Source organism: Trematomus bernacchii, unplaced genomic scaffold (genome assembly GCF_902827165.1).
Source record: "Trematomus bernacchii unplaced genomic scaffold, fTreBer1.1, whole genome shotgun sequence".
NCBI classification, from domain to species: Eukaryota; Metazoa; Chordata; class Actinopteri; order Perciformes; family Nototheniidae; genus Trematomus; species Trematomus bernacchii.
Window position 1 is genome coordinate 6,651,194 of NW_022987648.1, and position 24,483 is coordinate 6,675,676.

A 24,483-nucleotide genomic window follows, 5' to 3' on the forward strand; every position below is an offset into this window, starting at 1 on the left:
TTTCTGCTTTGCACTTAGATAGATCCAAACCTATCTTTTTAAATTACTTATACTTGGATGATAGCCTATCATAAACAAGCCAGAAACATGCAGTCATGCTAGCAACTTGTTCAAGCTAAACGTAAGAACAGTGTTGCTTTGAGCTAAATGCTAACATTAGCATGCTCAGAGTGATTATGTTAGCTCGTCGTGTGGGGGAAATTTCTGAAGCAATTGGAAACAGGACTCAGAGAGGCACGATGAGAGCTGGAGCTTTGATGGCAAACACTGGTGGTTTATTTGGAGTTACGGCCGGAGAATTGACAAGACAGGTGGTGTGTCACGAGTTGACACAGCGGTTGCCAAACCAATTCTGAAGAACTCTTTCTGTAGCTCGAGGTTTTAACTAGTTCGGAGTGTAATAATCAACATTCTTCATCAGTGAGACTAAGGTCGCATTCACATCTTTTATAGTCTGGTTGAATCGAACCCTGGTGCGTTTAGCCGCTTGGTGCGGTTCGTTTGGGTCGGTGTGAACACAGTCCGAGACCTCTTAAGTGAACTAAACAACCGGACTCTGGTCTGCTAAAATAGGTGGTCTCGGACCGCTTGCTAGTGAACTCTGGAGCGGTTCATCGCCTGTGTGAACGCAGTCCGCACCAAAACATAGGAAGTGTAGTATTTACGTTTCACAAGAACGCGGGTGTCTTCAAAATCGTTAGCGAAAGAGTGAAGCAGAATGAAGTGTTGAACAGTGTCGTGTAAAGTAAAAACAACTATCAAACTAAAAGCTATACATAAAAGTCAGAGCCACCTGCCGTCGGTGAAACCCCCTCCTTACTGCAGAACGTCTCTCATTATATGTGTTATAATGTTTTGTATCGCGCGTTGTCTGATTATATAATCATATGCGCTGTTGCTGTTGATATGCTCTCCAGATTAACAACAGCATGAAAATAACCTGCCGATGCTCCATGGCGGAGGCTCCGGTAGAAATTGCCAGGATTAGCGTTTTTACCCCCTTAATGTCTGACCAATTGTTGAACAGCATTTCCGAGCACATGACTTGTGTTTAAAGGGGACCTATCATGCAAAATGCACTTTTGTACGTCTTTTATACATGAATATGTGTCCCCGGTGTTCCAGGGACCTCACCAAGTGTCAGAAAACACAACCCTCTCTATTTTCCTCCATACCCAAATCTCTAAAAAAGGGGCTGCAACAGATCTGATACAGACTGATCCAGATTTGAACACTTCTATGACGTCACAGAAGTGGCGCTACGGCTATTGGGCCAACTCTCCACCTATCAGGGGAATGTGGGGTTGGGCCACGGCCGGCCATTGCCGCTCGAAAGCGCTGGAGACGCTGTAGTACATATGCCAGGCCTGTAAGTGGCGCTGTAGTCTGCCACAAAAGCAGCGAAGAAGACTTCCCGCCCATAGTTACCATGGTTACCCTTCTGTTTATTCTCCGCTGTGGCTTTTTTTCTCCCTTCCCGAGGCAAGCGTTTGCTCCCGCTACTTTAATTCAATGCAATCCCTCCTCGTCGAGGCAAGCACTGTAATTCTCTCCGGTTAGTCCACCAGCAGATGACAAACACCCACCTCTCCGCCTCTTCCAAGGAACGAGGGGACCGTGCGGCAGAGTTTCAGTTTCAATTTCTTTCGCCGGTCAAGATGTCCGTTAAAGTTGAAATCTTCCGGACAAAATTAGAAAAGTGCCGGTCAAAGGTCTTCTTTGTTATTTATTGAGCTTTAAAACAAATGAATAACGACTTTATAGACCTATAATAATATAATAAAACCATAGACTGTATATATAAATAAAACACGGAGGACGGAGATCTTTTTTTCTCCCCCTCTTGACTTGATCAGAGCACGGCTTCCCTCTCCTGCAGGGGGGCGTGGTCAGCTGCAGCTCACAGAATCAGCCCCGTAGACAGCAAACAGCAAATAGAGCGAAATGAGGCATGGCTAAAATGCATGATCTGTTTGGTATTTTGAAAACAGAAACGTATAAATATACCTTGTATAGGTATGGCCCTACAATATATAATTTAAATATAGCATGATAGGTGTCCTTTAAAGTTTATAGTCCGTTTGAATTTTGCCTGTGTGAATGCAAACCGAACCTTCTGAAAAATGAAACAATGTAACAAACTGTCGTCTGGTGCGCACCAGAGAAGCGGACTATTAGGTGTGAATGCGTCCTAAAGCAATATGGACCCTCAATCTAACTAGAGCTCTCGTCCATAGGAAAGAATGTGCGCCAGGGAACCTACGTTCCTGAACAGTAAACTACCTCATGGCGGCTTGTGCTGTCATAGACTGGCAACAACAATGCGCCCAAGCTGCTCCTCCTTAAGAGAGATAGCAGCAATACCCAAGGCCGTAGACCTATGCCGTGGGAAAGGAGACAGTGAGAAGAGAAAATTATGAACTGTGTCAAAAGTTGAATACCTAAGCAAATTATTCCCTAACAGTTGTGACAATGTGGACATACATACTTTTCAGAGAAGTTGTTTTCTTCAGGAGTATTATTTTTCAGTTACTCTTACAAAATTAAGACAAAACATTGCAGCAATGCTAGCGGCTTTGTCAAGCTAAACTTAAAAACATTGTGCTTTGAGCTAAATGCTAACATCAACATGCTTGTAATAATGATTCAGCATGCATACTTTTCAGATCAGATTTTCTCTTGTCGTGGGTAATTTTTTGCTAGTGGTTTCCTACTGCTTGACTTTTGACTAGAACAATGCTAAGCGCTCACCTGCCCTTTTTGCCTTTCGATAAATTCCATTCCATTATGTTATTCAGCGGACGCTTTAAATCCTAAGAAACTTAAATACAATTATGTTCCTTACATTTCTCCCGGCATGCTTACAGGAGCAATTTGGGGGTTAAGTATGTTGACCAAGGATACTTCTACACATTGTGGAGGGTAGAGCAACTGACTATTTACCCCCTGTGCCTATGCTTTCGTTCACCTATTCCCTGTGTTTCTGGGAGATCCTGGCTGTGACTGCTTTGCCAGACTACAATAGTGCAAAGTTCCACTCAAGCACCAAATTCATAGGGAACTACTTAGCATGAAGGAGAATGTGAGCTATTCTGACGTGGGCAGACTACCTACATAGTCAATCTGACTTTCACATCAGAGGTTTTATTGGCTAACTGATGTCACCACAAACATAATTAACTGTTTAGCAGGAATGAAAAAGTATGCATTTGATCAGACATGACATTCAACTAAATGTCGGTTGCCATAGCCGTTATGGAGACTTGTTCATGAAGCGGCTCTTTGTGTTCTGTTTTGCCCTCTCGTCTGTTGACATAGTGTTGTTATGAAGTTACATTTCATGATCAAATTTCACATTAATTCCTCACAATGTATCAGACCATTTTATCTGATGGTCACGTCTTTGAATGAAGGGTTGCCCAGTCAAAGTAGTGATCATTGTATTTATTGGTTTAATGGTGCTTTTTGACAGAAAAAAACTACACTAAAGCAAATCAATTCTGGTGCTTTACTCGTTAGGGTGTTTTGCAATAAGTTTCAACTAGAAGATCATTTATGAGAAAAATGTCTAGTTTATTCTTTAACAGATTTACAGATTGTAGGATTGTCTCTAAAAGATTATACAACTCTCCAAGTTATCCAGCTGAGCTGCAATAATGTTTTACTCTACCTTTATACTTGCACAACTTATTTTCTAAGGTGTTATACCTGGTTTGTATGCTTACATTGATTGGTCAACACACTTTGCTTCCAGATTATGTTGCACAATGTTGTGGAAAAGCTATCAATACCAATTAGTTTGCCAACATGATGAAGCTATAATTTATTCTGCAACAGTTCAGGTCACCTATTATGCAAAATACACTTTTTCATGTCTCTTATACATAAACATGTGTCCCCTCTGTGTAAAGAGATACTGAAAGTTTCAGGAAAAAAGATTCGCTCACTTTTTGTCCTGATCCAAAAATGAAAATGAGCTGATCAGATTTTGGCCACTTTATGATGTCACAACGATTTTTTGGCTTGTGTAACCATTAGCCAATAACCAACCAAGGTAAGCCCCCCCCCACCTGAACACCTGAATCTCCTCCTAGAGCACCATTGAGTTCTTTTTAGCCAAATATCTCTCAGAGGGGCATGGGGAGGGGCTCCTTATTTTCATCTAAAGTAACAGACAGAGAATCAGCACTTTTGAAACAGGGCTGAAACAGAGGGGATTATGGGATGCTGCAATGATCTGTTTGGTGTTTGGAGCCAAACACTTCAGAGACATGTTTTGTATATATCTGAGACCTATAATATATTGATGAAAAAGAGTATAATAGGGGACCTTTAACACTTTCCAGGGGAAATTGATTGAACATCTAGGATATGTTGTTTTTCATCTGCTTATAGCATTTCCGGATAACAGGCTCATGGGGTTGATAATGTGTCAGTTTTCACTCTTTTTAATACATGTACAATTGAAAAATATGTTAAAAATGTAAACAACTATTAGACTGATAGCATGGTCCATATGATACTAAGGCATATTGGCTCTTATTGGTATATTAGGCCTCCACCCAGGTTGAAGCTTAGCAGAGCTCCAGTGGGGATTGACAGGGGGTCACCAATCCTTGTACCAATAAGAACGTCAAAGTTGTCCTCCTACCCAACAGGCACACCGAAACAAACAACATAGTGGGGGTTCTGTCAATCAATCACTGTCAGTACACACCCACATACAGTAGTGCTGAGAAGAGGACCTATCAGTCAACATGAACGGAAACACCTGCGTGGGTGGATGTGTGTGTGAAGCTTAGTGTACAGGCTCTAAGTGTCTGTGTAAACACAAATAGAAGCAGACCCTATAAATGGACATTTATAGTAACACATTATCACTTCACACCCTAGTTCATCATGTTCTAATATAACAAGGTGTTGGAATGAGCAATACCACTTCTAGCCGGGGTAGCCATTGTTAGCAGTTACAAATGTAACAACGAATTACATGGTGTTTTGCGCACACAAACACATTGAGAAACATTTAGATAAAAGAGAGAGCTCTGCGTACGACTGAAACACAAATAGACACACGCTAATAATTTGTATTTAACTACAGATTTCACTTCTGTTAATGTGTGGAGTAGCCATCTTAGATTTTAAACTAGGGTTTGGTAAGATTCACCTGACTCTCTGAATGGGAACTCCAACTTCCGTATGTGTTACTGTTGAAATCTCTCCTTTGGAACTTGGAAAATCCGACTCTGATTTTGAATAGAACGCAACTAACTTTCTGAGCCGACAGCATAAACTTTTGACAACTTTTTTTTTGATTTTTTTACTCACGGATGTTAACATGTTCTGACATGTAACAAGATCTTGGCCGTAACTTTGCTACTACGTGCATGCAAACACATTCAAGATTTCTGACTGCAGGTGGAGCTGTCAACAGCTTGCAGAGTAGAGGCAGCGTCAGGTGGAAACACTGGCCAGGCCTGATGGGTCGGGCAGGAGGGGGGCACCCGAAGGAGCAGGGCCTCTGAGAGAACCACGGCATGTTGCTGCTCATGGAATGATAAGGATGTTGGAGAAGGAAGGGGGTTTGGGGGAATGGAAGGGGTCACGGGAGGGTTAGAATATCTTGTAGTGGAGCTGATCTGAGCCAGACAGAGATACAGTATCCTGTCAACTCCAGACACACTCCATCACGCCAGACACAACTCTCAAAAACAGAGTCACATTCCACTATGTTGCCATCATTCATGTAGGCTGTTGATACATAAGGGCAACTGTGACAAACATTTGTTACACAGGAACAACTTGATTTTGGCTTACATTGGAGATTTTGTAGTTTACATCTTACAAACTTGCATTGGAAGGCACTGCCCCTTTTCATATCAGCTGCTTGTGTTACTAAAAAAGGCAAAAACATGTAATCTGATAAAGCTCATTTCCTGTTTAGAGTTAACATTCCTGTATTCCCGATAAGGCAACAGATCGAAAAGAGACTTCAATGAACCAAGGTGATTTGCACACCCTTAAAATCAGCCATCATAACGTAGCGAATTGCTTCCAATGGTCTGTTTCTTTGGTTTGGATGCATCCTTTATTGGCGGATTGTCCAATGACATAAGGCCTTACCTATACTAGCTTTGTTAGAATTGCATATTAATTGTATAAAAAAAGAAAAGACTGCATAAAATCCAGATATATAAAGAAGAGAAATGTGTTCTATAAGCCATGGGCTTACACAACAAAAAACAATACAGACTATAAACACACAACATAAGATGAAAAACCAACAAATAAGTAGACAAAAAGAATAAATAATTGAAAACACGAAGAGAAAATTATTAATATAATAAATATAACAAATATCTTACATAAATTATAATCATCAGAATTGTTTTCATACAGTGTGGTCAATATAACATTATCATTATTAGTTTTTAAACCGTTAAATACTGATCTACTAAATATTGTCCTCGGTTGGGTAATATTGCATCTCAGGGTAATATCAGTACTAAGCTGTGATTCATTCTGGAAGCGCGTCCAACTCCAATTTTGGCCCAATAACATTATGTAAAGCTGCAACAAAGTTTAATGAAAGCCCCCATCATTTTAGAAAGGCAAAACATTCAGATATGTTCAAGGGGGACAGAACTGTATTTTTGGTTTGCGGGCAGAATCGGAATGTGCTTCCTCCAACTGTAACGAAAAGCAGACCCCAACAGAGCAGAAGGCTTGTGATCATGCAATGACACAATTAGTCTTGGATAAGGAGAGTGGTGGAGTAGTAGCAAAGCTGAAAGATGCTTTCGGAGGTCAACAGTTGCGATAACCCAGGCCCTAATCTGTCAAAGCTAAAACAGACATGGTTCCACGATAGTAATAAAAGAAGGATGAAGGACACAAACAAGTGTAAAGCCTACTGGAATCATAAATGTGTCCCGTGTTATTGTTCGTCAGTAATCTGTAGAGGAGATTGTGGTGAACATGACTAACTGGTGAAAATTGAATTTGCCTGGATTATCCTCCTTGTGCAGGGTCAGAAGAATGATGGTAAACAGAAGTAAATAGACAGAATACAGGCGTGCACAGGAAGGAAACATCAGTGGTGACATCCTATTTGTGTTCACCCTCATCAAGCGACCATCTTTTTCTGGAAGCACTTAATTTGGATCCTCTGTTTGCTGTCATTATATCCTTCCTGTTTATCAGCCTCATGCTTTAGCTCCAAGCCCAAAGAATGATTAGGGAAACTGTCGGATGGTAATCGGATTAGCCCGGCATTTGACGGATCATAAGATCTGTTGGAGCGTCTCCACCACGGACTGCCCTATGCTGATATTACAGTTGTGTTATCATACAGTGTGTAGAGTTTTGGTTTAGTTGTTAGGTGAACAATAACCAGGTTATGTAACCTATAACACTGTCTTTACCTTGTCTTCTGAATATGACAGTACTACTAAGTTCTGCAGCCATTAATTAGGTGGGAAAGCTTGACCAGTGCCAATTCTATACATGGCAGGGTTTCCGTTAGCCGGTAATTACCGGTTTTTAGCTGGTAAAAATTATTAAAAACCGGTAAATTCAAAACCTGCCGGTCAAAATGTCCGGTAATAATTAGGGATGCTCCGATCGATCGGCCGCCGGTCATTATCGGCCGATATTCACTCTTAATAGTTTGATCGGTGCTCTCTATAAAGGCCGATCAGGAGAGCTGGATCTGATCGATATGGACATAAACGCGAGTGAAGTTTAACCGGACGCGAGAGAGAGGCACATCAGCTGCTCTGAGACACGCAGCTCTGCATGATCACCTGAAGCCGCGCCCACTGTTTAGCGAGCTGCATGAGAAACTGACAGGCTGTCAGGAGAGAGAGGGAGGGAGAGAGGAAAAGAGAGGATCCGTTTCTCCCGTGTTATTATTCAAAGTTTATGTAAACTTTTGAATAATGTACTTTATCTACTATAAGTAGGGGAGACCAGGGATAGTTGCAACACTTTTTGGGTTTTTCCCCAATAAGTAAAAAACCATTTACAATAGGATAGCCATTTTGCTATATTATACATTATCAATATGTCAGCTACTGAAACAATGTCTTTAAGATGTTTTTATGAAATAAGTACAGGTTGGAAAATGTATTTAAAAAAAAAAACTCAACTGTTACAACTGTCCTTGTGTACAGGGACAGTTGTAGCACATGCCAGGCACGGTTGTAACATGTTAATAACGGTTACCTTTTTTCACACTACATGACAAAAAATAGGGAAAGCAGTCAAATTCTAAGGCAACAAGATTTTAATGGGGTTTCACACATCCTCCAACAAACAATGAACAATTAACAGAACTTGAACAGAACTTAAAACAGAACACCAGAATTAATCAGATTCACAGTTGTGGCAGGTGTAAAAGGCACTCCCATCTGTGCAGTCCTTGTGTGCCCAGGCTTTACAGGAGCAACACTGCAGCCAGATCTCCTTGGACCTGGAGTAGCTCTCCAGGCACACAATGCAGTATTGGGCCTCATCTTCATCAGATGAGTCCTGTATCTTCTGCTTCTTGTTGGGTTTGTCTGACTCTCCAACCTCAGCCTCTTCTTATGGAACCGGTACAGGGTGACATGGCATATATCCAGGGACTTTGCCACTTCCCTGAATGATTTGCCCTCCTGAACTTAATTTGAGCCCATCTGCAGCAGAGCAAGTGGCACTTCCCTGTCTGTCTTCCTCTTTCTGACATTTGACATACTGTAAACACACACACACACTTTAGGCCTACTGTACAGTATTTTATTCTGTTTATTTTTACAGGGACAATGCACACCAATCAACAATACAACTGTATGCTTGAATGAACAATTGATAATTCAAGCAAATGAGCCATCATTGTAAATGTGCCATGTTACAACCGTCCCGTTACAACCGTCCCAGGACCACCAGTCTTGCTTTCACCCCCTGTGAACCTGCCTGATTGCTAGCTTGACCCATATTTAGCTAGTTATATTTGTAGCTTACAAAACAGTGATCCTGATAATACTAGTTTGGATTCCTAGACATTTGAACTCAAGACAGTATCCAAAAAATACATCATATCATTTTAGTTAATATTTTACCTCAGAAACACTTTTGCCGATATCTTACGCGAGAAATTCAAACGTGGCTCCGTTTTTTCTCATCGATCTCACCATCTAACTGCGCATGTGCAGAGTGAGTGTCATCACTCTAGCTTGTTTGTGATTGGAGATATTGAAGGTGTTACAACCAACCCGTGTTCCAACTGCCCCTGGTCTCCCCTAGTTTGTTTGAATGTAATAATTATGTTGTTTGTGGAATCATTTATTGAAAAATGAATCTGAATTTTTCGATCTGTTACGATTATAAACTGAAGCAATATAAAAATGAGCCCCATTAACTGAGTTTTAAACATCAGCATATCCGGTCATAGTCCGGTAATTACCTGCTAACGGAAACTCTGCTACACAATTCATATTATTATTATTGAAACATGACCGGTAAGTTTCACATTTTCCAGTAAAATAAATTCTGTCCGGACATTTGACCGGCAAGAAAAAATCCTAGCGGAAACCCTGATACATGGTACAGCAAATGGTAGACATCATCAAAAACAACCTCACTTACAGCTGAATCTATATTTTTGGGCCACTCGAGGGCAGCACAACAAGCTGCTGTTATGTATCTGTTGTCGTTTAGATTTGGGGATGTAGTGCAAATAGGTTTATCAGAGTTTTCTCACTAAAATATTTGCATGCTGCTACATATACTGTAAGGCAGGGGTACTCAAATACAAATCTTAAAGGTAAAAAAAAATGTTTCAATAAGACAAAGGTCCGTTTATTCCGGTCATTCAAACTTTTAAACAATTGCAACAAGATTCTTAACACGAGGTTGCAAAAACAAAAATAATCTGTATGCAGCAGTTTTCATTGTTATTGTGTCTGTGCTTGATCCCTCAGAGTCGCAGTGTAAGCTGCACAGTTATGAATAAAGGCAGCTGCACCCTCTTTCATTCAGCATTCCCATTATTGCTTTATAAATGTCTTGCCCCCTTGTGTGTCCACTGAGGTTCGTCAGGCCCAACACATCTTCAACAAACTCCCCCTTTGCCTCATCATAAAAACTCACAAACACCAGCAACTGAGCATTGTCAGTGGTGTCAGTGGACTCATCCACAGCTAAGGAAATGCACTGTGCATTTTTTATTCCATCACAAAGCTGATTAATCAAATCACCAGCCAGTATTTATGTTCTTCTGGTTGCTGTGGAATCTGAGAGGGGGATTTGCTTGATTTGACCTGTTATTTCCTCTTTTTGTTTGCCTTCAAACATGGTCTCCATCACTTCAGTCATGCATTCTTTTATACTTCAGTTATTATCCAGTGGAATGCCCTTACCTACTGGCCTAGTTCAATCAAAGTGGTTACTTTTTTTTGGCTGGGCAGTGTAGTTTTACACACCGTCTTATTTGACTTTCTCAGGACTTAAAACTGTTTTTTGGGGGCAGACCCCCACAAAGAAAAATATATATTTACACACGTAAGGTCATCATCTTAACAGTTTTGTATGCTCATCCGTGAGCAGAGCATCAAGTTGACATGTCTATTACAGCTGAATGCGGCGATTACCATTTTGTTCAGCAAAACGCCTCACAAAATTAGTAAGATCCAAAGCTTTAGTGCGTTTTGATTCAATGCTGAGTACAGCCAAACTTGAGAGTCTCTTCTCTGTCATTGTAGACCACAAATACCTCATTCCTTCAATCAGTACTTGGGTCCGAATGCTTCTCGTTTTGCGCCTTCCCGTTCAAATGAAATCAGGGCCGGGGGAGGGGTTACAAGGGTTACAAGACGTGCGTCTTGTGCTGCATTCACTTGCACTCGGACATTAGAGACTTTCTCTCTCATATGTCCGATGAGCCACAACTTTTCTTTCAAAACAAAGCTGCCAGCTGGGGTGGCAGCTGGGGTGGCAAGGCCTATTTTTAGGGTGGCAGTTGCCACCCCATGCCACCCCGGTGGGTGAAACTAGGCTACGAGCTACAGTACAGATGCAACTAGATGAGCTGTTAACTCTCGGTGTTTCTCAATCGCGAGTAAAGCTGCTTCAGAGCCACTATTTCAAGCATACTACGTCATCGAGTGCCGCCGAAGTACTGTTCCAATCTCCAGCATACTTGGAAATCTACCGAGCCCGGCGTACTCCGTTTGGAGAAATATCGAGGCTGCACATGTGTAGACTCCGCGGTCTTAAAATCCCCACAATGCTTTGCGCACGGACCAATTTCCAAAATCTGTGGCGGAAAATGTAAGGCGGGGCCTATCATATGACGCACACCTGCACACTTGCTAGCCTGTTCCACTCTTTGTTTTCCAAATGTCAGGAAGTATTCTTGACTCGCTTCTGAAGCAAGATGCTCGGCAGACATGTGCTACCAAGCAAGCGTACTCGCGATTGAGAAACACCCTCGCTCTGACTTTTTTTTTTAAACACACACGCATTTTTCCCACCCGCATTCCGCGAAGACCCGCCCTACTGTGCCTCTGATTCGCAGACTGTTGGTGGGGGAAAAAAACGCTGACGGGATGCGGAATGTGATTGGACCAATGCGTTGACAGACACACACAGACAGTGGAACAGTCGTACATGCAGAGCGCTGTATGCAGCGGACATAGCGGAGAATTTTGACTCGTTGCGTTGGCGATGTCTCACAGATAACACAGATAATACAGATATGACATATGAAAAGTATAATTTGCTCAGAGTCCAGAGACAGTTGTGGTTCGGTCCGGACCGGAGTCCGGACTTTGAGGATGCCTGCTGTAAGGTGTGGCGGGGTGAGAATTTTGGGCTGTAAAACCAAAACAATAAGTTCAAGGAAGAAAAAAAGTCTGGCACAGATATGTGGGTTCATACGGAGTCCCTAAAGCAGCGTTTCTCAAAGTGTGGGGCCCGCCCCACTGGTGGGGCGCAGAGATGTGATAGGTGGGTCGCGAATGGACGCGATGAACGCGATGAACGGGAGATTATTATTTTATTTTTTACTCGCAACGGCGGTGGACTTTCACAGCGCCGCTGTGCCGGAGCCTCGCAACGGAGCCTCGCAACGGAGCCTCGCAACGGCGGGTGTTTGCGGTGGCGGATGCGGTGGCGGATGCGGTGGCGGATGCGGTACCGGCGCTGTGAAAGTCCACGGCCCACCTATGCCAGAGCCAGCGGCCCACCGAAGGCAGCAGCCCACCAACTGCAGCGGCCCACCGGGAAAAGTCCCGAATCTCCTGATGGCCAATCCGAGCCTGCTCACACACACACACAACTGAAACCATTGGGCAGAGAGCTGTGCACATTCTTCTTCCCTTTGCCACATCTTATCTCTGTGAAATGGGATTTTCAGCTGTTGCAACACTGAAAACAAAATACAGATCTAGGCTCAACATTGAGCATGAATTGAGAGTGGCATTATCAAGCCTGCAACCGCGCTTTGAAAAGATGTGTAGTGCAAAACAGGCTCATTGCAGTCACTAATAATCCAGTGATGAGACTCATGCACTCAATTGGTCATTTGCATTGCTGAATGTATTTCCTGAATGTATGAATGTATTGATTTGTTATTGATTTTCTCTATTTTGAACTGATGTTATTTGTTATTGATGTTATTCGTTATTATTGACTGATGTTATTTGTTATAGATATATTGTTATATTGTTATAGAACGATACATTTGAAGTCAGGAAAATGGGTTAGTTTCTCGTGCGCACGAGAAACTAACCCATTTTCCTGACTTTATTTTTATTTTTTGAGAAAGTTACCGGTGCGCCAAGGAGGAAGTGGAGCACACAGGAGACAACCATTAGTTGCAGACTGTTATGTTTACGTGGGGAAATGACAGTGCATACATTATCTGAGATATATTTCGAACTCAGACTTAATTTTATGGACATTTCGGCCAGGGGTGTAGAGCTATTTGTTTAAGCACCGGATTGGCAAAACAGGAGAGTCTGTAAACCAGTCTGCTTTGATCTATGAATTAATGTCCGTGACTCTCAGAGTAGGCCTACCTACTGCCCGCAGCTGTTTTAAAGAAACAAACACTCAGAACACATGCACACGGAGCTGAGCAGAGCAGAGCACAAACAGATTCAATCATGCACCCTGGTGACCGGACATCTCCTTCATAAAACTAATAAAAGGGGGAGTAATCAGGCAGTTTGATGTGTGTAGAGGTGTGTGTGTGTAGAGGTGGTGTTGAGGTGTGTGTGTGGTGTGTGTGTGTGTGTGTGTGTGTGTGTGTGTGTGTGTGTGTGTGTGTGTGTGTGTGTGTGTGTGTGTGTGTGTGTGTGTGTGTGTGTGTGTGTGTGTGTGTGTGTGTGTGTGTGTGTGTGTGTGTGTGTGTGTGTGTGTGTGCGCGCGTAAAAGCTTGTTGCGCGCAGGTGTTAAACGTCCCGCCGCCTCCTGGAGTGACCGCAGGCTGCTACGTTTTTAAACACACCCCTCTGGCCGAAATGTCCTTCAAATTAAGTCTGAGTTTGAAATATATCTCAAATAATGTATGCACTGTCATTTCCAAAGTAAAAAATAAAATAAAGTATTTTTTTTATGTCTCTTAAGCCGTTATCCCGACTCTTTTTTTGTCTCTCTCTCTTTATTTATTTTTTTCCATGTCCCTTTAGGGGCTCCGTAGGTTCACTACTACAAGTGTACCATTTCGCATGAATTTGGTCAAATAAAAAAATGCTAGTTTCGCTTTAAGTCCTTCCATTCTGATTTGCATCTGCATACAGTAACATTGACGGAATGTAAATCACAAACTAAAAAAATTAAGCGTTGATTTTAATTAAATGTATTAGGTCAACAGTTTCTACATTATTATATAAGGTTAGTTGAAAGCAATAGTATTAGGTTGAACCTAATATTTATTATTTAAACGTAATATTATTGCTTTCAACTTACCTAATGCAATTATGTGTAATTTGTTTAAAGCGGACCTATCATGCTATATTTGAATAATATAGTGTAGGACCATACCTATATAAGGCATATTTATACTTTTTTTTTTTCAAAATACCAAACAGATCATGCATTTTAGCCATGCCTCATTTTGCTCAATTTGACATTTTTAGCTCTGTTTTTGCAAGGGTTGATTCTGTGAGAACAGCACCATCTACAGGCCTGGCATATGTACTACAGCGTCTCCAGGGCTTTCGAACGGCAATGGCCGTGGCTGTCTCCTCCTGATTGGTGGAGTTGGCCCAATAGTCGTAGCGCCACCGTCCTGACGTCAGGACAGTGTTCAAATCTGGATCAGTTTTTATCAGATCCGTTGCAGCCCCTTTTTTTAGAGATTTGGGTATGGAGGAAAATAGAGAGGGTTGTGTTTTCTGACACTTGGTGAGTTCCCTGGAACACCGGGGACACATATTCATGTATAAAAGACGTACAAAAGTGCATTTTGCATGATAGGTCCCCTTTAAATAATACATGTATTAAAGTAAACCTTTTAATTTGTTTTCAGTGCACTGGGTACACTTTCAGGTTACAGAGCCATAAAGCCTAACCTTAATGCAATGAATGCAGGATTAATGTGTAAAGTCCATTGCGTTTTACAATGTTCATGCAATAAAAATAACTGCACGTAAGCAGCAGTGTGACTGACCAGTTCTATTTCTGTTTTTAGGTGTCTTCATCTTGTGTTCCAGCAACAAACTATGAGCTGGTAAGTAACACATTTTTCGTTTTGTCTTAGTAATTGCTTCCATGCTGTACGTGCTCTGCAGGCATGATTGGATCCTTCCTGTTGCAGAATTATTACAAACAGTGTGGCAAAGTAACAGCCTCTATCAGCAACAGTAACAAGGTTACCATTGAGCATAATGGACCATTATCCGAACGACCCTTGAGACAAACATGGGGTTTGGGGATATATAAATGAACCAGACTCAACCATTGTTTGTCAGTTGTTGGTTTTCGCTGCTGTTGCATGAAAACATAGAAATCTGGATAAAAAGCTTCATGTCCTTGAATCTGCTTTATCATGATGACGTCTTTTACTGCTTGAGTCTGAGTCTGAGTATGAAAGTGATTTTCCGAGGGCAATAAAAAAATCATGCTTGCTCTGTTGCCTTATTTGGTACTGGCATTAGAAGCCGTGTGAGACTTGCAGATTATTTGCTCACTCTCTTTCTCATATGTTGTGTGTTTAAATGGTTTTGGATGCCTGACAAACCAAAGCAAATATCCCCTGCACTTCTCTGCGCTCACAGAGAAAATATGTCTCCAAATGTCCTGTTTTTCTTTCATAAAAGCTGCAGTGATGAAGCAGGAACATGTGATTATCCTCTGCAGATGCTTTCACACTAGATGCTTTCTACATGAAGGCATCTGTTTAAGATGTGCAGCCGAGTGGGCTAAGCTCTCTGGACGTTGTTAAAGGGACCTGAGCTCTTTGATCCCTGAAACGAACACATTCAGACAAAGTGTAAAAACATACCCATGTTGGGCCTCCATATGACATACACATTACATGCCACTGACTTAACCTGGATTCTGTTATTGCTGCTAACTCTTTGCTGACAGCTCTAACTGTTTGTGCTAATGTCCCTCGACTTCAGGTACAGCATCCTTAAAACAGTTAGTATTACTGCAGTAATCACAAAACTCCAAACAACCTTGCATTCTCAAAAATGATTTTCCCATACCTAAACTGCGTTGTGTTTCAAATTGGAACCGTATTTTCTCCCAGAATACAGTACAGTTTTATTTATTTCATTCTAAAGAGGAGCAACTATCACAAAACTGAGAACAAATAATAAAAAGTGTTCTGATTCTGATTAGTTATGTCAGTAAAAGATCATGGTTTGGGTTCAAATAAGTACATTTGTTAAATAACACGTGTAAATAAGTTTAGTATGTTACGTATCAGCCGCACAGTGAGCTGCATACTGTAAGTCAAGTGTGTTTACCCTACATGAAACTCTTCCCTGGACTTTAATTGGACACTCATTTGTGTTGTATCCATAATAACCAAAATCACTGTGAACATATTTTCCCCACAAAATATAATTGACAATGCAGCTTTTTAAAATTATGACCACATCTGTTTGATTAGTAGCTTGGCTCAGTCAGCTCAGTCTTCAGTGAGTCAACGCAATCACAGAATAGAATCTGTTCTTCCCCATCAATTATCTGTTTTAACAGCTTTAAAAGGCTGCAGGAAATAGAAGCCGCAGGGCATCTGCCTCCATTTTATGTCTTTTATCTTGGCTTGCCAACATCAGTCTCCCCAGAGGCTTCAGTGGATGCATTAAAGGTGATGATTGCTCTCATAAATGCTGATGGGCTGAGGTTTAAAACATTTGTTGGTGTACCTTTACCACCGCAGAGAGAGTAGACGAAAGAAAACTGGCTTTTCAAGGCTTTCAGTGGGTCATGCAGTCTGAAAACATTGGAAAATATGAAATTAAATATTATAGACGCATGTGAAGCAGGGTGGGATGTCGACTTGTTGTGCTGTTTTCAATCTCAATAACAGTGACAATGACTAAGTTATTTCTGCTTGGCGTACAGTATGTGTTAGCCCTCTGGTCGTGGTTCTGTTTGACAGGGAGATGCTGCAGGTTTATGCGTGGTTGTGTGAGCGTGGTAGTGTGAGCGTGGTTGTGTGAGCGTGGTAGTGTGAGCGTGGTAGTGTGAGCGTGGTTGTGTGAGCGTGGTAGTGTGAGCGTGGTAGTGTGAGCGTGGTTGTGTGAGCGTGCACGCCTGCGAGCGCTCCCAGCAGCAGCTCTCCAGCAGTAGCTCTCCAGCCGGAGGGGTGTCAGCCCTCCGCAGCACCTTGTTTGGTAAATTCCTACGCTTGCAGCCTGAGAGCAACATGATTTACCGCCTCACTCACAGGTGCAGACTGATCGCAACATCAACTATTAACTAAAAAAGAGAGCTTTTTATTTGGAGAATCCAGACATTCCACCCAGATGGGAGCAAGAAATACACAGCTTTATTAGTTGATAATATTGTTCCATACTGGATGATATTGAAATGTTTTCATGCAGCTGTTTTTTAGCATAAGTATAACAAGTGCTGCCTCTGGATTTGACTGCTTTTAATTGGACCACTAAGTTCAATTAAAGAATCAATACATGAAATATACTGTAACCTCATGCGCTTTATCTACTCTCTGCAGTCCCTGGTTGGATGCAAACTGCATTCTGTTGTAGTAATGACAATAAAGTTGAATCTAATCCAATTAAGGTTCGATTATTTTGTAGGTTTCGGATTTTGGAGCAAAAGGTGTTGTAGTGTTACTACGAGAATAAATGGCTTATTTGTTTTAAATGACAAGCAATTAAAAGACAGACAGGCAGTTAAACTTAGTACAGATCATAAGACTTTCTTAATCCCGGAATAAGAAATGTTCTGCCCTATCCTGTTTTTATATTGACATCGGAGTTCTCAACCCTTTAACAACTGATTTCAGATCAAGCGTACTGATTGAAAGATTATTCCAGTTGCAGACATACGCAACTACAGTGCACAAACAAGTACAACATGCAAGTCAGAGTGTGTGTGTGTGTGGTCACTTCCCTGCTGTCCCCTGTTGCACTCTCACTGACTCTCAGACTAAACAACTAACCCAAACATCTTCATGGCTTTAGGAAAATCAAACAATGTTGATTAAACTTACCCCAAGGACCATTTAGCAGGTGTTGTGGAATGTTAGATGATATCACACACCCGTGTAGATGTTGATTCTTGGGAATTTCCACCAATTGTAGGCATCAAAGTCTGTTCCAAGATGCGGGGCAATAGGCCCTACGTGGATCCAGTGGTACAGGAAACTGATCAATTGTCAGTGGAGCCACACTTTTGGTAACTGACAGAAATTAGACTAAATTGAAGTGTGTAAGCCTTAAATGCACCAGCATGCACAAGCAAAATGTGTGTCATTTTGAAATGAGCAGCCTTTAATCCTAAATCAAATACAGGAACCCAACTAATTAAGGAGTGAATTAAAGAAACAGCACACTTTGAGAAGGTGATGCTAATGCTCATTGTAATTGATGATGTGTGGTTGGAAGATCCCATCCAACTGTGATGATGGCATAAGTGATTACCCCCTACCAGACCCCTGCACTAGGACGTGCAGTGAAGCATGCTGGGAGCATTCTTCAAATGTGCCCTCATGTTGAGCCAAAAAAATCTGAGCTTGTGTGCATACATTTATACTTGTATAAAATATCCACGTATCTGTGAACCAAATTTGAATCTACAGGTGAAAATTACTTTAGCGACACATTCATCGCAAGAAGTGTAGCAAAAGTCAAGGCCGCAGATTCGTCGATTTATAGTGCCACAGAGCAGATTCGTGAAGTTGTAATGACTGATTTGAGAGGTTGTAATAACCAAGTTGCAGTTGTAATATATATTGTAAATGTAAATATATTTAAAAAGTATATATTTTTCTGCAAGTGAACATTTCATCACTAAGTTCATTTTTTTTCTACAAGCGACAAAACTTTTTTTCTTCTTCTGTGACTTCAAATTTGGTTCACAGATACGTGGATATGTTATACAAGTGTAAATGTATGCACACAAGCTCAGATTTCTTTTCTGCAAGTGCTCACATCAGGTTTTACAAGCTCTCGCATTTTGCACCATATCTACCTTCATACAGCTCTGCCAAGAATAGGTTTTCATTTTGCGCAGAAACCTGGATGTCTGGATGGAGGGTGAGGGAGATATATTAGGTATTCCGGTGAGGTAGATTGCACATCTGAACCCCCCAGAAACACACATAAAGAATGCATGAACCCACAAGCAAAGATATGCGCTCAGAAAACCATAAACCACTGACACTTACGTCATGCAGCTACTTTTTTTTTCTTTGGGTCTTATGCAGTGGAGGAACGGGGCCAGGACATTGCTGAGTAATGAGTTACTGCAGGGCAAAGATGGTCTAGATGTGGTCCAATTAGCACTGTGTTTAGAACCACACATATTTCCCTGATGTTCCCTGTGTTACGCTCTGTATACAAGCACCGAGCAGGCATCCTGCAACGATATATGATCCCAATTCCCTGGGAATGGACAAACTAGGCCGTAAAAGAACTGTTTAATATTGAACGAGGAGGCAGGCGTCAGGCTTATGTGTTCTACGTGATGATCCAGCCATAGTCAAGGGTGTATATATTACATAAGTATAGATGTCATGGACATTTTTATCCTGCAGGAAACTACTCCAGCTAAGATGGAGGAAGAGAGAATGATCAAAACTGGGGCAAAGTAATTCTTTTTAAACGGATATTCTCTGGAATTTCGAGAGGAAGTCACATTGAAGCTTTTTTTTAAAACATCATTTTCAAAACCTCCCTTTTATTAGACAAACCTGACCTAAAAGTAGGCGTTTTGTTAGTGACTATTTGATATAGGATAACAACTGCACCTTAGATCCCTAAAAGATGATCAAATCTAACCTTTTCTTTTACATTTAACATCCTTCATAATTGTTTAGTTTACGTTTAGTTTTTTCTATTTGTCGGTCGGTATTTCTGTTTATTGGCAGGATTACAGAAAAATACCAATGGGCTGATTTCAATATATTTGGATGAAGGATATGGCATTGGCTAAGGAATTTCTCATTACATTTTGGAATGAATCAGAATCACTTATAGGAAAGGCCTTGGTGGAGGTCTACAATTGCCCTTTTAGTTAATTCTGTCAAATGTAGTGTGTGCAGAAACAGGCAAAAGTGTATTCTTTAGTCTCAAACACCTGAACACACTTGTAATTTACATTGGTTTACATTGCTAATTACAAACATACAGTGGCTTGTAAACTGCATTTTTATAAAGTCATCCCACGGGGTGAGGTGTTGCAGAGTTAAAACAATCCCAGTCCCTCTGACCTATTATCATAATGCACTGCTCTGCACGCTGCGCTGTAATTTTCCCTCACCAATATTCCTTCCAGTGTAAGAAAGTACCATTTAGTTCAGACTGTGGTCGCATTCAGACTGCTTTGTTGTGTCAGGCTTTCCTAACTTTAACTGCTGGTTGTCAGACTCCAACATCCTTCATTTTTTACCCATCAACACTTGCAGTTTAGATCTTTCTTCTGATAAACAGCACCATTTATTGCTTGGAATAAGACTTTTCACAGTAAGGTTATTTGTGCTTCCAAAGCTTAAATGTTACCTTGCACATTCACCCAACTAAAAGAAAATATCCTCAGCAGAAAAACAACAGCATTGTTTGATCTTTCAAATCTGTATTAAAGGGGCCCTATTCTGCTCATTTTCAGCTTCATATGAGAAGTGTGTGCCTCTTCTCTGACATGTCTCCATGCTTTAATGTTCAAAAAACTCTTTATTTTTATCATACTGCCTGTGCTGCAATACCTCTTTTCACCCTCTGTCTGAAACCAGAGCCCAGTCTGCTCTTGTTGGTTAGCTGGTCGGCTCTGTTGTGATTGGTCAACCGCTTAGCGATGTCCCGCCTCTTAGGCTATTATGTACATCGTGTTAGAGGTGGCCAATGGAAGCGAGAGTACTACATAGTGATGTCACTATTTTACAGAAGTTAAAGGTCCCATGTCATGCTTTTCCGGTTATTACCCGTCCCCTTGTGTTTTATGAAGGTTTTTATGTATGTAAACGGTGGGGGGGGGGATGCGGGTGCTAGTGGAGCCTCGCAGATGGGGCTGCTGCAGCCCCCTCAGCAACCCCCCCCCCCCTTCCCGCGTCCATTCGCGAATGTCTCGCTGTCTCGCAGCAAGCAGGAAACCACACCAGTAAGCCAGCTCACACTGTCAGCTCCTCGAAGCCGCGAGCCAGTGGGCGAGCTGACCAATCAGAGCACACTGGGCTCACAGGGAGGGGGGGGGGGCAGGAGCTCCAACAAGGTGTTTAGGACAGAGAGTAAAATTCAGTGAATACACATACTATACAGAGATGCTGTATGAGAAACCAATGTGAGTTTGGAAAATTGCACAATGTAAATCTATTCTAGTAGACCTCAACAATGGAATTATGATCAGTAGAAATGGCCATGTCATGGGACCTTTAACAAAAGAGTCCAATTGTAGCGTTTCAGGCAGGGAGGGGGGAGTGTGTGGGAGAGGAACTCCCTCTGGAGGGAACACAGGGATTTAAGCCTTTGTAGACCATTTACATTCACAGAAACCATAACACACTACAGGAAAAGGGAAACCCCAAACATTATAATAGGGTCTCTTTAAGACCTGTGTTTTACTGAGTAGGACCCTTGGTGGCTGCTCTCATTTGCAAAGGTAGAATAGCATGATGTTGGTACAGCAAACACCTCCTGGATAGGGTGACAGGTCAAAGTGGTTTGCTGTACAAATATTTCCTCCAAACAGTCAGTGTTGGTCTCTTTTACCCATGACAACAACATTTCCCTGTAGTGACATCTTCAGAGCATGTGAGCAGCTCTGGGAATGTCCACAATTCTGTTTTTGTTTCTGCGTACATAGGAAAAGTTCAGTGAGCTAGGACAAGGAAACGGGAATAAAAAACAAAACAAAATACATTGTAGTGATGAAGAACAGAGGCCTGTACGACGAAGCCGGATTTTCACTTAGCGAGCTAACTTCAGGGAAAACTCTGGGTTTCCGGTCCTACGACGCTGGTTCTCTTTTTAGCGGGCTAGATCTCCATGGTAACTTATGCTGAGCGGCTAGCCTGGTCCGGAGCAGGTTAGGTTGCAGGCTAAGAGATCAAGTCAGTGAAAGCACCGCCTGCTGACCAATCAGAGCTCCGTGTGCAGAGTTTAAAGCTATCAAGTCATATTACAGGATAGAGGAAATACAGTTTAAACTGCCGTTGCAGGAAAGACGGCCGGCAAAAATCAACTGACTGTGTGATCGCGAAAATGAATAGAATATCACCTCCCATCTTCAGAGCAATCTGACTATTATAACATTAGCGTTAAGAAAGCTTACTTAAATATCTGCCACAACACAAGTAACCGGATCAGAGTAACATTACGTACAGTCCGAGTGTCCCATTATCATTCATATCACATCATAATGTATTTCCTTATCTGAGTCAGCTTCTTGAGCCGTATCTGGCCGTGCAACACTCACAGTGTCACATAGGCCTACTGTATGCAGAAGTATTATTTTAAGCAACACATTAAGTTGACGAAACACTCGAGTCAAATGTAATTAAAATCAGATCCACTCGTGTCTTGGACGGGGCAGTGATATCATAAACCTGTTAATGTACGCATTCAAACACTTTTTCTTTTACCAGCTGTATTCACCTTGCAGCTGCAGCTATGTGGCTTTTATCCTGGATAAAGTGTTTAAGTCATGGATGTTTAAAGTTTAACGTCTTCATATTTGTCTAATATTATAGTTGACTTTTCATTCAGGAAGTATGACGCGCTGCGCTGTCAGTACGCTTGTCCATGTTTGAGATTGGTCGAATGCTCCAAATACCACCCCTTTCATGTGAACGCGCACCTAACTAGATAGGACACGGCTGGCTTGAGCGATCCACTTGATAACCAGCGTCGTAGGACCGCTTAGCGAGAGCGCGTATGTTTTGGATTAGGCCAACCGGCTAACTCAAACATATCCAGGTTAGGTTGAACCAGCTTCGTCGTACAGGCCTCAGAAGTCAAGATAAGGCTTGCGCAACTCCCTTTCCCTTTTTTTTTTATCTAAAGGGAATTTTGATTATGTTCCTCTGTTATTTCCATATTGGGACATATGCAGTGTTGAAATATTAAGAGCGGAGCTGTGTGAATTGTATGTGTGAACCCTTTACACACGCACGCACGCACGCACGCACGCACGCACGCACGCACGCACGCACGCACGCACGCACGCACGCACACACACACACACACACACACACACACACACACACACACACACACACACCACACACACACACACACACACACACACACACACACACACACACACACACACACACACACACACACACACCCCACCCCTGCTCTAACTGATATGGACCTGACCGCTCTCTGTTATGTAACCCAAGGACTTCTGCAACATGTGAGAGAGAGGAGGGACCCTCTGAAGGCACCCGCCAAGTATTTATACTCCCTGTGTGTGTGTGTGTGTGTGTGTGTGTGTGTGTGTGTGTGTGTGTGTGTGTGTGTGTGTGTGTGTGTGTGTGTGTGTGTGTGTGTGTGTGTGTGTGTGTGCGTGTGTGCGTGTGTGCGTGCGTGCGTGTGTGTGTGTGGGGAGGGGGTGCTCGGAGAAGGCAGAGGTGGTTTAGGGTCGCAGGTGGCTCCGAGGTTTTTCCCACAGCGAGGCCGTCCTCTCCTCTCCGCTGGTCCTTAGGGATCTCTGGCATGTTGGAAGCCCCCTACCTCAGAGAGGGGTGGGAAGGGGAATAAGCATACACACTCCAACCCGAACCCAAGCCCTGGAAACCCCCCCCCCCCCCCCCCCCCCCCCCACAGTGTGTAGGCCTGCAGTTTGTGTTAGCACCAATAGAAGGCACTGTTGTACATAACAGCCCACTGTGTCCCCCCACAATGTGGTGGATAGTGTTTTACACATACCAACACATAAACACTAGAGGTGGCAGCTTAAAGGCAATTCACTTTTTTGTTACAGCTTATTTGTTATTTAAATCCGAGACAACTACAACAGTGACATCTCAAACACCAAATATTCACTAATTATTGGAGGTTTTTATTACTTTGCATTATTATTCTTGGAATTTTCATTGAGGCATAAATCAGTCGTCTAGCTTCAGAGGAACTATAAAAAAAGCAGACTTGTGGGGATTTTCGTTTTCTGCAAATGAGTCCCTTCGACAGTGATTTAGCTACTTTTCTGCTGCGAGGAATGCTGCATAATATCTCATCAAAACAAAAATACAGTTGCATCATTTTGGCAGTTTAGTGAAACCAAGAGCACATCGAGGCATGTCTAAGAAGGCTAGATCTCAGTGTGGGAGATATTTAGAGACGCAGTGTAAACATAGGAGTAGAGTTGGTGTGTTTCCAAAGTATTGTCCTAAAAAATGTAAGGGGTGGTACCGGAGTAAGGGTGGAGAGGATGAGTGGCATCCGTCGGCACACACCCTTGGTCTGAGTCACACACACACAAGGATATACTCTGACAACAACAGCAGAACTTTCCATGTGTTTTGAGTGACACTACACAGACTCTGCCAGGGGCGGAGCAAGAAGGGAAAGATATGACTTTGGGCCCCAACCCAACAACCATGTGCAATTGCCTACCTACAGATTCCAACTGAAACATGCACAGCTTTAAACGCAGGTGGGCAACTCTGATGTAGTTAATTCATTACTGTATGATGTTTAATTAGAGTTAGCTGTGAAAATATAACATTGTGTGCAGACACGCATGCAACATTCTATTTGATGCCACTCTTAAATCTGGTGGTGCAGCACGACAGACTTTTTCAGGACAAACTGCTTCCTGTGTAGATATGAAGGGCTCATTCTCAGCTACTCATGA

General features: G+C 42.2%; 1 protein-coding gene across 5 annotated transcripts in view; it reads left to right on the forward strand.

Annotated features, from left to right (window-relative positions):
* tns1b (tensin 1b) overlaps positions 1 to 24,483 on the forward strand; it is a 217,699-nt gene that overhangs the window by 110,010 nt on the left and 83,206 nt on the right. For all 5 annotated transcript variants that reach the window (XM_034134700.1, XM_034134702.1, XM_034134705.1 and 2 more), the window contains one exon: positions 14,678 to 14,716. In XM_034134700.1, the coding sequence (XP_033990591.1) occupies positions 14,678 to 14,716 (39 nt within the window). The remainder of the gene's footprint in view (positions 1 to 14,677; positions 14,717 to 24,483) is intronic.